Source organism: Lepidochelys kempii, chromosome 7 (assembly GCF_965140265.1).
Source record: "Lepidochelys kempii isolate rLepKem1 chromosome 7, rLepKem1.hap2, whole genome shotgun sequence".
Taxonomy (NCBI): Eukaryota; Metazoa; Chordata; order Testudines; family Cheloniidae; genus Lepidochelys; species Lepidochelys kempii.
The window spans coordinates 121,213,689-121,227,247 of record NC_133262.1 but is presented as its reverse complement, the minus strand read 5'-3'; the positions used below and the strand labels follow the sequence as shown (position 1 = coordinate 121,227,247).

Below are 13,559 nucleotides of genomic sequence, written 5' to 3'. Positions count from 1 at the left end.
GCACCGACTCCATGGGTGCTCCGGGGCTGGAGCACCCACGGAGAAAAAATGGTGGGTGCTGAGCACCCATCATCAGCAGCCCCCCCATTGCTCCTTCACCCCCCCCAGTGCCTCCTGCCCGCCACTGGGCCCCACAGATCAGCGCCTGCCCCCTTCCTCCCCACACCTCCTACCAGCTGTGAACAGAATAATCTGATCACCCCACCCCCAAGGCAAGGGCGACATAATGGATAAAATGCTGGCTATGCTAGAGGGAGCCTGATATTTCCAACAACTCCAGAGTATTCAGTTGGTGTCATGAATACACACAGCTGATCCACTCTTTCCAAGCCTGAGGAATAGGTTTTCTCGGGGGCTGAGAGGTACTGAGAACCTGCCACTCCCCCTGACTTAAATGGAAGACGTGGGTGCTGAGCATCTCTCAGCACCAGGCCTCAAAGCGCTGTCATTCTGGTATATTTCCCGAGGAGGGTGCAGGCAGAGTGGAGGGAGGCCATGACTTACACCAACATACCCATGTCACGTGCACTTCAGAACAAGGCTGATGCCCTAGGTCTCTGTGCAGACCTTGCAGCCTTGTCAGTTCTGTGAAGCAGCGCAGATAACACTGTGCAGACACCAACTGAGTTGGTTAGAAGGGCAGTTTCTGTTGTGGCTTTTATATGTGTCTCCTCCTATCAGATGGGAGGAGAGTCACCAAACTGTGCTGTCTGTGGCAGATGAAAACAGGGGCTGTAGGATAAAGGGAGGAAGGTTGGTTGCAGGGCTAAATGACAGGACTGGGAATCACAGCAGGTCTGCAGTCCTGGAGCTGCATTGTTCCCAGAAAGGGACCTTTTGGTTCCTTCAGCATTTATCATAATAGAGTCAGCTCCCTGATAGTCCTGCCTTGGCACATTGAAGAATCAACATGAAGGAGCGGAAATGTTCCAGAAAGGTAATGCAATGTGTGTGAAGCATCCCACGCACACCAGGGTTACAGAGAATGTTCCGGGAGAAGGCAGCAGTTATCAGTAGAAACACTTGGTCACATTCAGGCTGATACTGTCAATATTAGGCTACTGTATGCTCCCATGCCCTGCCTCAGCAGCAGCTATGTTACAGTGCTGGACAGAGGTCATGGTCTGGTGTTCTCTGATACCATAAGGGGAAAACATCAAGGGCGTAAGGAACAAGTACCATGCTGTTTTTTTGTGCACTCTGAGAAGAGCAATGAACTGTGCCAGGTAATATTTCCAAGATCCGTTGGTTGCCTGTGTTAACCATCCCAATTAAAAAGAAAAACACCGAGCTGTTGAGTTTTATACTCTACATGGCTGACCAATATGGTTTGGAGCAAGATGATTAAAATTCTATTACAGGCAGCATAGAACGCTTGATTTAACAGGACATGCCCAGCCCTTATTGCCAGGGATGACTTGACAGGCTCCGTCCTATCCAGCTCCCTGTGATAAAGTCCACTCAAGTCAGAAAGTCACTTATCGCCAAGGAAATGGAGACACTCACAGGCTATCAGCTGGCATTTTCAAAGGAGCCTAACAGAGTTAGGCACCCAAATCCCTTTGAATATCCGAGCCAGATCTGCCGACCTCACCATGCTCTGAGAATAATTTAAAGTTTCTCCAGAGTTTTGAAGATGTGATGTACACGAAACGTGCTAAGTCACATCATTCATATAATAAAATACACAGGGATTGCTGAAACACGGCAACTTGTGGGGTGGAACAAAGCAGCTGTTTAACAGTGCACAGCAGTACAGCTAATAAACTTTACGACACAGGGTAGCTTGTTAGTATGTATTAAACACTCCTTTTTGGCAGTGTCAAATGCTGTGTTACTACGGGGGGGGGGAAGGGGGGATGTGCAGAGGTTTCGCTTCAGTAACAGCTCCGAGTGAGGAGGTAGTTGTATAAAGGAGACACAGACTTTCAGTACTTGCGTTACTTAAAGCGTCATGCTGCTCTTACCGCCGATCACCTCCAAGACTACATCCAAACAGCATTGCTGAAATGCAGCCACCTCTGAGAGTGGTGCCCAAGCCATCTGTTACCCAGCATGCTGCCAAGAGAGAGGAAGGCACAGCACAATCAAGGACGTTGCGGGAAAGGCCTCCTCTTATGAAAAGGACCATGGCCATGAGATCTTCAGCATCCATGCAGAGGAGCGAGGACCTTGCTTTTTATGACCTGTTGGAAAGACTTGCTGTGCACAGTAAAGGGACTGGGAAAGGGGGCTGCACTATGGCGTCCTAATGTATTTCAGGAGAAATTCAGCTGCCCATGGAAGAGGAATTCCGGCACGCTCACTTCGGTTTAGAAGAAGGTGCCCGACTTTTCCAAAGACAGCTTGGTCCTCCCGTGGTAGCTGCCCTCTGAGGAGCTCCATGCACTTTAACCACACTGATGAATTAAGTCATGCAACTCCCCTCTGTCATACCTCTGAGCTCCATTTCGCAAATCGCCTCTGGGCCTAAACCTCCCTAGGTGGCTTGTCTCAGGTCTCACAGCAAGTCTGTGGCAGCGCAGGAACAGAACCCACAGTCCATGTTCTTCAGCGACCCAGTCCTGTGTCCTGGGTGCATTTCCTAGCTATGTAGGTCTGTTTACCAGAGGCATGTGCACGCTGTCAGAGCAGAAATGTAACAAGTAGGAAACGCGTTTAACAGAGTTAAAAGTGAGACAAGTAATGCCACACACAGTGAGCCAGGTGGGCCAGGCTTTCATTTCACTTGCTCTTCAGTGGTGTCGACAGGGAAGCTGAGGCAGAACAGGCTAGTTTTCTTTCTGTGCCTCCCATCCAATACCCTTCTCATGCAGTGCACCTTGGCTACATTAAATATTGGTCAGATACCTGGCTGATGGCCAACACTGGATTAAATTCCAGTTGTCTACAGGAGGCTTTTGGGTGGCTCAACCTGCTGGACTCTAGGATTTGTTTCTAGCCTGGTTTGACTACCAAGTGCAGCTAGCCTCACCTGGAAAGAAGGAAATTGAAGCAAGATGCTCTCAGCAGGACTGTCTTCCTGGCCGCCTGGTGCTTTTTCACTTGAAAGCAGCCGCCGACTCATTGAACTATGCTGTGGATCCCACTTTCTCATATATGGTAACGTGCAGGAAGCTAAGCATTCGTGGGTATTTAAATTCTGATTGGGCGCTATCCCTGTTGTCTCTTCCACGAGAGACTGAACACCTTGGAACTCCAGACAAACCAGTTGCTCCTTTGTGCCTGCTCTGATCCCCATTAGCCATCCTCCCTCAGCTATTGGTGGTATGGTTACCAAGCAGACCCCATCCACCTTCCCAGGGGAGGGGAACGGGGGAGACCCATGTCACCGTCTGTGATTGTCTGTATTTGCCTCTGGGGAGACATTTCAGCTGATTATTATTATAGCAACAGGACAAGAAGCAGGCTGAGCCTGAGTGAGTTAGTAATGCTGTCTCTGGAGCTCCCCTGTTGAACTGGCTGGAAAATGAAAAGGAGGACTTGTGGCACCTTAGAGACTAACCAATTTATTTGAGCATAAGCTTTCGTGAGCTACAGCTCACTTCATTGGATGCATACTGTGGAAAGTGTAGACGATCTTATTATATACACACAAAGCATGAAAAAATACTTCCTCCCACCCCACTCTCCTGCTGGTAATAGCTTATCTAAAGTGATCACTCTCCTTACAACGTGTATGATAATCAAGGTGGGCTATTTCCAGCACAAATCCAGGGTTTAACAGGAATGTCTGGGGGGGGGAGTAGAAAAAAACAAGGGGAAATATATTACCTTGCATAATGACTTAGCCACTCCCAGTCTCTATTCAAGCCTAAGTTAATTGTATCCAATTTGCAAAAGAATTCCAATTCAACAGTTTCTCGCTGGAGTCTGGATTTGAAGTTTTTTTGTTTTAATATTGCGACGGTTAGGTCTGAGATCGAGTGACCAGAGAGATTCCGTCACCTTCAGCCCACAACTAAAACCCCTCCAACGCATTATGAGGGATCTACAACCTATCCTGAAGGATGACCCAACACTCTCACAAATCTTGAGAGACAGGCCAGTCCTTGCCTACAGACAGCCCCCCAACCTGAAGCAAATACTCACCAGCAACCACACACCACACAACAGAACCACTAACCCAGGAAGCTATCCTTGCAACAAAGCCTGTTGCCAACTGTGCCCACATATCTATTCAGGGGACACCATCACAAGGCCTAATAACATCAACCACACTATCAGAGGCTCGTTCACCTGCACATCCACCAATGTGATATATGCCATCATGTGCCAGCAATGCCCCTCTGCCATGTACATTGGTCAAACTGGACAGTCTCTACGTAAAAGAATAAATGGACACAAATCAGATGTCAAGAATTATAACATTCATAAACCAGTCGGAGAACACTTCAATCTCTCTGGTCACTCGATCTCAGACCTAAAGGTCGCAATATTAAAAACAAAAAAACTTCAAATCCAGACTCCAGCGAGAAACTGCTGAATTGGAATTCATTTTCAAATTGGATACAATTAACTTAAGTTACCTTGCATAATGACTTAGCCACTCCCAGTCTCTATTCAAGCCTATTTCCCCTTGAAGAAAAGGAGTACTTGTGGCACCTTAGAGACTAACCAATATAGTCTCTAAGGTGCCACAAGTACTCCTTTTCTTTTTGCGAATACAGACTAACACGGCTGTTACTCTGAAACCTATTTCCCCTTGTTTTTTCCTACCCCCCCCCAGATGTTCCTGTTAAACCCTGGATTTGTGCTGGAAATGGCCCACCTTGATTATCATACACATTGTAAGGAGAGTGGTCACTTTAGATAAGCTATTACCAGCAGGAGAGTGGGGTGGGAGGAGGTATTGTTTCATGGTCTCTGTGTACATAATGTCTTCTGCAGTTTCCACAGTATGTATCCGATGAAGTGAGCTGTAGCTCACGAAAGCTTATGCTCAAATAAATTGGTTAGTCTCTAAGGTGCCACAAGTACTCCTTTTCTTTTTGCGAATACAGACTAACACGGCTGTTACTCTGAAACCTGGCTGGAAAATGTGGGCCAAGTACCTTCTGCCTCCGGTGGCCTGGGAGCAGGCATGTACTAGCAGAGGATTCCACAAACAAGGCCCTGTGACAGGCGAGTCCCAAACACAAGAAGGGATCATGCTCAGGCCTGCCATGGAGTCAGCACCCAGTGTCTGGTTCTCTTTGCCCCAAGCAGGTTTCTGCTTTGGTTGCTTGGCAGGCTCCTATCGACATGGTTTCTTAGGGGGTCAGCTGCCCAGGCAGGGCCAATTAATACAAATCTTTCCTGTCCTGTTTTCTCATTTCCCAGTTTGAGTGCCAGCGTTAATTTGCTGTCTGTTGCCTTTGAGCACCAGCTGGCCTGGTCACGTCCAGGCAGGGGGGTTACCTGAGAACAACAGAGGCTTCGAAACAGCTGCAAAGGAGTTCCCTTTTTTATAGACAGGAAAGGGACACCAAGGGAGGTGATATGATTCAGTTCAGGCCACATAGCAAGTGGCGCAGGACCGGGATCAGAACTCACTCTTTTCTTCCTGCCAGGCGGCTCTTGATTGCCTTGGCATGAGCTCGGTGGTGCCAGGACTCTCTGTATTTTGCTCTGGGGTATACAGCACTCGTTATCAAGGGGATAGCTCCTTGGGTTCCATTCCAGCTGGCCAGCCATGTGCAGCCTCTCCCGCTGGCCACAGCCCCATCCCTGCATGTGACGCTGCTGGGGCATGGGAGGGTGAGACTGTGGGTGACGTATAATGAAAAGTAACATTTAAAAATGCAGAACTATTTACATTGGCTTAAAGGAATCCAGCTTATGTAGGGGGTGGGGGGTGTTCAAATCTCTTTTAGGCCAGCTGATGGGGGGGGGGGGGGGCGAGGCGCCATCTGGTGCCTGGTTTAGGATGGGTTTGTTAGGAATGGAAACTAAGGGTTAAGTTCTGGTCCCATTGAAGTCAATGGCAAAACTCCCATCGACTTCAGTAAGGCCAGGATTTCCCCCCCAGCTCTCATTGTGATGGATCAGAATGAGCGATGCACGCCCAGCCCGAGGCAGGTATCGATGTGCAGGAGCAGGGCCTAATGTCTGGAATAATCACATGGGGACAAGCTTTTTTAAAAACCACATGTCTTTGTTGTATTGTCCAGGTTCCACCATACTGGCTGAGCGACTGGGCCCATCTACACCGAGCTCTCCCACTTCAGCCCCAAATTCCCCCACGGGTCTCTGCAGCGGGGTTTCTGATCCGATACTGAGTACGTGTGGCTCCGGTCGGCTCTGCAGCTCCATCAATGGTGAGTGTGCCTCGCACACATTCGCGGGTTCCCTGCCATGTTCTGCACAGCCACCCTTCCAGGTCTCCGTTCAGTGCCCATTAGTGCTCTAAATGCATGGGGCGGCATACATCTATGCACCTGTCAGCTCCTGAAGTGAGTAAGGGAGAAGAGCTAGAGACCCATGAGGTCCCTAGGGGAATGTTTTTACGTGGAAGCCACCCAGATGCTTTGATACTGGACAGCAATCATTTTGTAGGCTTTTTCATCATCAAAAATCTCCAAGGGGGACAACAAACTTTCTAGACTGTGTACACCCTCCTGTGAAATGCAGCTGCCTCTGGGGAGAATCCTGAAGGCTGTTTACATTGATATTCTCTACCAGAGCCAGTTCCCATAATCCCAGAGGCTGTCATAAGCTTCCATCCAGCCTCACAAGCTCTCAGGGAGAGAGGGAGGCAGGCAGAATTCCCGTTGCACCAAGAGGTCATGGCTGTTTGTATGAGGGTAGTGCCTGGTGTCACCCATGCACATCCCTGCCCAGAGAACCCACGGGCTGTGACTTGCCCAAGGCCACAGTCCCCTGCTCATGTCACCAAGCAATGCACCAATCTTCGAGCTGCTGCCACCATTGCTCTGCCCTCCCTTCCAACCGTTAAACAGTAGCCAACCCATTTGGCAGCTTCCAATTTGCCCTCTGTAGTGAATGTTTGTACAGTGCTTGGACACTGCAGAGCTCCCTCTGCGGGCCAGCTGGGCGTGCGATCAGACAGCCAGTTTTCCCATTGGCCCCTGGTGCAGTGAGCAGCTGTTTTGTTGCAGTGCATTGGCCACAAACTCTAGGCAAACGGCACAGCTGTACTACTAATCCCATGACAAAAGCAATGTTACCCACCCTCAGAATCCCTTACATTTATAGAGCCCCTTCCTTGCCAAGAGCTCTGCCCCCTTTCCAGACATACATTGGGCCTCTCGCCACAGGTCAGGTGAGCTAGGTTCAGAGTTATGGTGCCCATTTGCCGGATGAGGAAGTGGGGAGTGACTTGCCCAAGGCCGTGCAGTGCATCAGTGGCAGAACCGAAAACAAAGCACCAGACGCCTGCCTCTCAGGCGTGTGTCCTTAACACATGACCACCCTCCATCCCTGCATGGACTTTCTGTGACCTGTTGTTAGAAGAAACAGATTTCTTAGGCTGTGTCTACACTACAGCACCTATGGTGGCATAGTCCCCTGGTGTAGACACAATGTATGCCAACAGAAGTGGTTTTCCGCCAGCATCGGAACACCACCTCCCCGCACAACGTTGGCTATGCTGCCCGAAGCCCCCTTCCGTCAGCATTGCTGTATCTGCACTGCAGGTTTGTTGGCAGAACAGTGCCAAGCCGGGGTGTGGGATTTTTCTTGTGCTACAGCAGAGCCCTGAGGGATTCTCCCTTCCTCATTGGTGCAGCATTGTGCACAGAGTCAGGTGCATTATGGCCTTTTCTCACCTTCCGCTGAGGCCTCAGCGATTGGACACAGTTAGCTGCAAAAGCTATTGAAGGAGACCTGTTAAATCACCCATTCTACCCCCTGCCTGTGCAGGGTGCTCCCTGCAGTTCTAGGTGCAGCAGGAGTCTGCTCTGACCGAGTCACTCCTCTCTCCCTAACCCCGAAAAGCTCATGACTGAGTAAAGAGCGACCGTGTTCCTTGCATTTCAGGCACAGCTCCAAACTCCCCGGTCAGCATGCCGGAGTCACCCATCTCCCCATCTGGCTCAGGGGTCTGGGGGGACGAGTGCACCATCTGCTACGAGAACATGGTAGATACCGTCATTTACTCCTGCGGACACATGTGTCTCTGCTACCCGTGTGGGCTGAAACTCAAGAAGATGGCCAACGCCTGCTGCCCGATCTGCAGACGGGCCATCAAGGATATCATCAAAACATATCGCAGCACTTAGAACAGCCGTATGGATGGGGGGGGGGACGCTGTGGGCGGGGGGCAGACGTGAGAGGAGCGAGGGGTCTCGGTCTTCACTCATCATCTGTGAAATTCAACATCTGAACCACCCCAAGGAGGCTGGAGGTGGGGAGGGGAGGGTCCTGCTGGTGATGGCTCTTCCGCTCCCCCTTGTCCCCCATGGGTTCTTAACTCCAGCACATCAGGGAAGGCAAGATGAACCTCTCTTTCTAATGGTTTTACATTTTAATCTCAAGAAAACAGCTGGAGCTGTTCTTCCTCTTCTACACCATGCCCAGGGATGTCCTTCTCCCCAGTGGACAGCAACTGTAGGCAGCTGGTGAGTGGCAATAATCCAGAGAAGAAAGGAGGCCTTTTGGGGGCAACTGACCCCCCATCTCACAAAAGCCTCTTAAAAGGGCAGGGCTGCATGGGCCATTCAGAAGAGCTGGGTGTCCAGCAGGAGCTCTGGCACAAAGGGTGTGAAAGGACGAGTCTGGCAGAGAGAAATTATAAATCCAAACCCTTTTGCTGGTGGCAAAAAAGCTCCCAGTAACCCTGCTCTCTCTTTGCTCTCCTGAGAGCAGTGGCCGGTGAATGGAAATCAACGTGTTGAGTGCTTCATGGGGGGAGAGTGGGCCTGTGGATTTTTGGTAACGGAGAAATGCATGGTGGGGTGGTGGGGGGGAACAGATGGGTGTGCTGCATGTGGTTCCTGCGAAAGACTCTAGTGTTGGGCATGGCTCTGCGTGTTGCCTTCCAGCAAGATGACACCCTCAGGCTTACGTTTGCCCTTCAGCATCCTTTCCTCACCAGCCGGCTCCCTCCTGTCTGACTCATTGGGGCACTGCATGACTATAACCCCACTGCACCGACGCTTGCTCCTTAGTTCTCCCTGCCCTTCCCATCAGCGTTTCACAAGCCAAAAGCCTCTTCCCCCCCACCCCACACTCAGCATTTGTGAAAAACACTGAGGAAGAATGTCTACAACCCCCCTTTCCTCCCCCGCGCTCTTTTTTTTATGGTAGAGTGTTAAATGTCTCTAAAGGAAGGAAACCTGGTTCGTGATCGCACGCTCTTGGCCACACTGATGTGGTCAATGCACTTAGTCATCAACAAGCGAAAAAAGGAAGAAAGTGGCTTAAAGTGGATTTTGTTTCTTTGTTTTAAAGAAGGAGCTTCTGATCACTCAAGGGCTGGGGAGGAGGGAGAGAAGTGGGCTTTGGCTGCTGCTCCTGCCACCCCCTGTTAGTTTCAGAGTGGCCAGATTCTCTGCATCCCACCCATTTTGTGTGTCTATTTGCGAGTCCTTGTGAGCACTCAGTGTCGTACTGGGCGGCCACCAGGCTCTACCGGGGCTCACTCAGTCCGCAGTCATCTCAGTTTAGGTCTGTCAGTCCTCCCTGGTCCGCATCTGCAATACGAGCAAGGCACGCCGCATCCCTCTGGGGCTGAGCGTGCCAACCCATGGTGCCCATGGAGTTCACGAGGCTGAGCGTGGTGGCAAACTCGAGGCCTAGTGATTTTGTATCTAACGGGAGACACTGTAAAGCGTCCTCGTTTTCAGAACGCGACAAGCCCCATCCGGCAACCAGGTGCCTCTGACCAGACTCGAATGCGGCACTTCTGAAAATCTTCGATGAGGTGCTTGACCTCAGCTAGCTCCCATTGACTTCAGCGGGAGATCAAGCAAGGCCCCAGCCTGGTGGGAAGTATTAGAAGGAGCAAGTCTGCTGCTTTTCAGGAGGCTGCACAGCAGAGAAGGCAAGCAAGATGTGGCCCATTTATTCTATTTGCGAGTGTTAATGGCCCCAGAACACACACACCTTGCCCCAGTCTAGCATTGACAGATCATGGGCTCAGTCACCTTGGCCCAGGGCTGTAGCTCATGTACCTCTGCATGGCCCCTTGGCTGCAATGAGAGCGGGGCCACTGCAGGCCCAGGCCTTTTGCTTTATGTGCTGGCCTCCTGTGAGCTTTTACTGAAGCAAATTCACAGTCAGTTCTATTAGACACTGAGAAACCGGTAACCCTGCGAGCAAGAGCAGTTAGGTATTGGCACATCAGGCCCCATGTGCATTTCAGGGCATGGGGCTTTCTCCCCACCCTACACCTGAAAGCATTGAAATGGAGAGTCTTTGTTGTATGCAGGGAAGTGGCTCTGCTCAGTAACAAATGACGCTGATTTGCTAAAAAACATGAGCAAAGCGCTGCTGCTCCCCATGGCTCCACCGCCCACCCTGCCTGCTTTTCATGAGTGCAACTTACTTTTCAGTGCTGCTCGCGGGAGGAAGCCTGTGGCTGACGTAGACCCAGACTGCAACAGGGCGCTCACATTTGTAAGTAGCTGAAAGTGTTGAAGATGAACAAATAGCCTCTGTCTGCCCTAAGTACCAGGGCCCAGCTCCTCCACTCTTGCTAAACTGACTGATACCAGCTGAGGTCTGGGCCAAGGCACGATCCTTACAGCGAGCCATGAGAGCTTTCTGTGGGCCCTGTTGCTTTACAAAGCCAGCACGTTCTTCACAGCAGCCAGCAAGCCTGCTCCTGCATGCCAAACTTGGGCAAAACTCACATGCTCGCAGGAACCGCAGGCTCAGACACCTGTAAGGAGCAAATGGGGGGACATGTTGGTGATGAGCTGGGGGTGGGGGGCGGAGGGTGTTACATAAAACTAGTTTGGTTTTTGCTTTTCCTTGTAAGACATCACCAGCTGGCTGGTGGGGAAGGTGGGATGTGAATTGAGAAGAGGAAAAAAAAAGATCCTATCAAAAGCATAATGAAATTAATACCTAATTATTTTCCCCATGAAGTACTGTAGCACTGTAAGCATCTACCCCCGCCCCCCGCAGCAGCTGACTAGCGCCCCCCACCACACCCAGCTGATGCAGGTGTATCAGCAGCCCTCATGGTGTGCAGCAAACAATCCTCTTGTGCCAGTAGATTTTTGCCAATAGTCCCAGATACTGTATTTGTTTCTATATTGTAGATTTTAATATATAAATAGAGTTATGGCGCTGGAATTAATTCCCCTGCCACTCTGCAGCATCCTCACCGACAGCCGGCTGTAGAAAGGAGCAACTCAGTGCAGAGGCAGCCTTCTGCCGATTTTCTTAATAAAAGTTATCTTGATTCTGCTACTGTGAATGGAAAGCTGCTGCGTCCCCAGGGATTGGTTTAGCCGGAGAATGCATTTTTAAAGCATCACTTTTAAGAGGGATGGTCTTGTGACATAAGATGGGTGGCATGTAACCCCCTTGGGGGAATCTCAGCTAAGCCCCAACTTCAGCAGCCACCTTGGGCTTACAGAGCGTGTAGTTCCTACATTTTAATTCTTACAGCACCTGAAATGCCCACAGTCCTGCCCACCACATTACCACCCAAGGCTAGAACTGCCAACTGTACTCCTGTGAAACAGCCCTTTGAAGTCATGGGGGGTCAGACAGGCCTTGTGTGAGCTTTGCAGGCGTGGACTCCAAACTCAGCATGGCTAGCATATGGGCGACTAAGTGCAAACACGGTTGGCTTTCAATGAAAATGATCACTGACTTGCCCAAACACTCAGAGCAGAGGGACAGCTACAAGGTTTACACCAGCTGCTGGCCCTAACCTTGCAGCCCCCGCCCCCAACAGGTGTAGGGCTAAGAGAGTAAGGAATCGGGAAAAAACATTGTGGGGGGGGGAAGCAGGGAAATTAGCACATATATATATAAAGCCAACACAGTCAGCATCATCCCCACGGCGTCTGTCCAGGCTAGGTTGGTTAATGGTTACATCGTGACTTTTAAAGAAGGGACAAACAGGGATAAGAGCGGTCATGGGGCACTGTACCAGCCCTAATTGACTTGCCTGTGTTTAAATGTAATAAAATATGTTTGTTTTACTGTGGGTCAAACGCCAGGTGTTAGCAGAAGCTTTGTCAAGTAGGCTGGGGAGTTAGGATAGGGCTACACTAAGCCTGGATGCAGGTTCAAGTTTGAGCCCAAGTGCCCTTCTGCCAACATCCAAATCAGCCTGACTCAGATCAGGAAGCACTAGGGTTGCCAACTTTCTAGTTGCACAAAACTTGAACATCCTAGCCCTGCCCCTTCCCCAAGGCCCTGCCCCCCCCACTCACTACATTCCCCCACCCTCACTGGGCTCTGGCAGGGGTTTGGGGTGCAGGAGCATAGGCTTACCTCAGGCAGCTCATAGGCAGCAGGGCGGTGGAGGCGGGGGGGGCTAAGGCAGGCTGCGTGCCTGGCCTGGCCTGGCCTGGCCTGGCCCTGCGCTGCATGTGCCCTGGAAGCAGCCAGCAGGTCCGGGTCCTAGGCTAGGGGGCCAGGAGGCTTCACATGCTGCTCTTGCCTGCAGGTATGGTGCCCCCCCCCAGCTCCCATTCGGAGCCAGTAGTGGGGGCAGGGGCAATGCCCAGAGCCCCCCGGCGCGCCCACCTAGGAGCCAGACCTGTCCTTCTGGCTGCTTCTGGGACACAGCGCGGTGCCACCCAGGACAGGTACAGACTAGCTTGCCTTAGCACCACAGACCAGGCATTTAACAGCCCAGTCAGGGGTGCTGACCGGAGCCACCAGTGTCCCTTTTCGACAGGGTGTGCTGATCGAAAACCAGAGACCTGGTCACCCTAGGACGGACTCCGGCCCCTGCTAGGAGAGCAGGTCAGAGCCCCAGTACTGCTGTGACTCAGGGCCAAACCCTGTCATTTTGCAGTGTGGTCACAGCTCAAGCCAAGTCAGGTGGTCTGTACAGGGCAACAGGAATGCAATAGCACAGCTGCGAGACCTGGGGCCAGCACCTGTAAACTCAGCTTAATGCTGCAGTGTGAGTGCTGACTCATAGGCTTGGAAACACGGCATCCATGAGCCTGGGTGGCACAGCCCTGGGCTGTAGTATGCCAAGTAGCCATGCCACTGGGGGGGGAGGGGGGGTGGCGGCTCCGTTTCCTGGTGTCGTTTGGCTAATGCCACAGTAGAAGCACGGTCCGGCCCAGGGAGCTGCAGGGCTGGGCTGGCTGCAAGCAGAAGCAGTAACAAAACAAAACTAACTTTTGGTGGCTTGGCGTCGGTTCCCATATGTGCTGGTGTCAGCTCCCTTTCCTTGTTTTATTTTACAGTGGTTTGTGTTCTAGCAGAAAAACCCATTCTGGGAAAATTGGATAACTGTGATTGTGAATAAAGGTGATTTTAGGTATCCCACGGCAGCGTAAGGGCGCAGTTATTGGCCATCGGCTTGGAGTACATGCAGCCAAAACGACGAGTTCTACCCACCTTATTTACACCCATCGGAGCCTGATCAGCTGGATTTATAGGGCCTGAGGCTCTAGTTCCTTACCCCCCATGCA

The 13,559-nt window shown here is 51.2% G+C and overlaps 1 protein-coding gene across 3 annotated transcripts in view; it reads left to right on the top strand.

The window, feature by feature from the left end:
• Positions 1-12,337, top strand: part of NEURL1 (neuralized E3 ubiquitin protein ligase 1) — a 281,015-nt gene extending 268,678 nt beyond the window's left edge. For 2 of the 3 annotated variants that reach the window (XM_073354467.1, XM_073354468.1), the window contains exons 5-6: positions 6,153-6,299; positions 7,981-8,237. In XM_073354467.1, the coding sequence (XP_073210568.1) occupies positions 6,153-6,299; positions 7,981-8,222 (389 nt within the window). In that variant the 3' untranslated portion in view covers positions 8,223-8,237. Of the gene's footprint in view, positions 1-6,152; positions 6,300-7,980; positions 8,238-10,496 lie in introns of those variants that run through there. The other variant, XM_073354469.1, reaches the window with a different exon arrangement.
• The last annotated feature ends 1,222 nt before the right edge of the window (positions 12,338-13,559 follow it).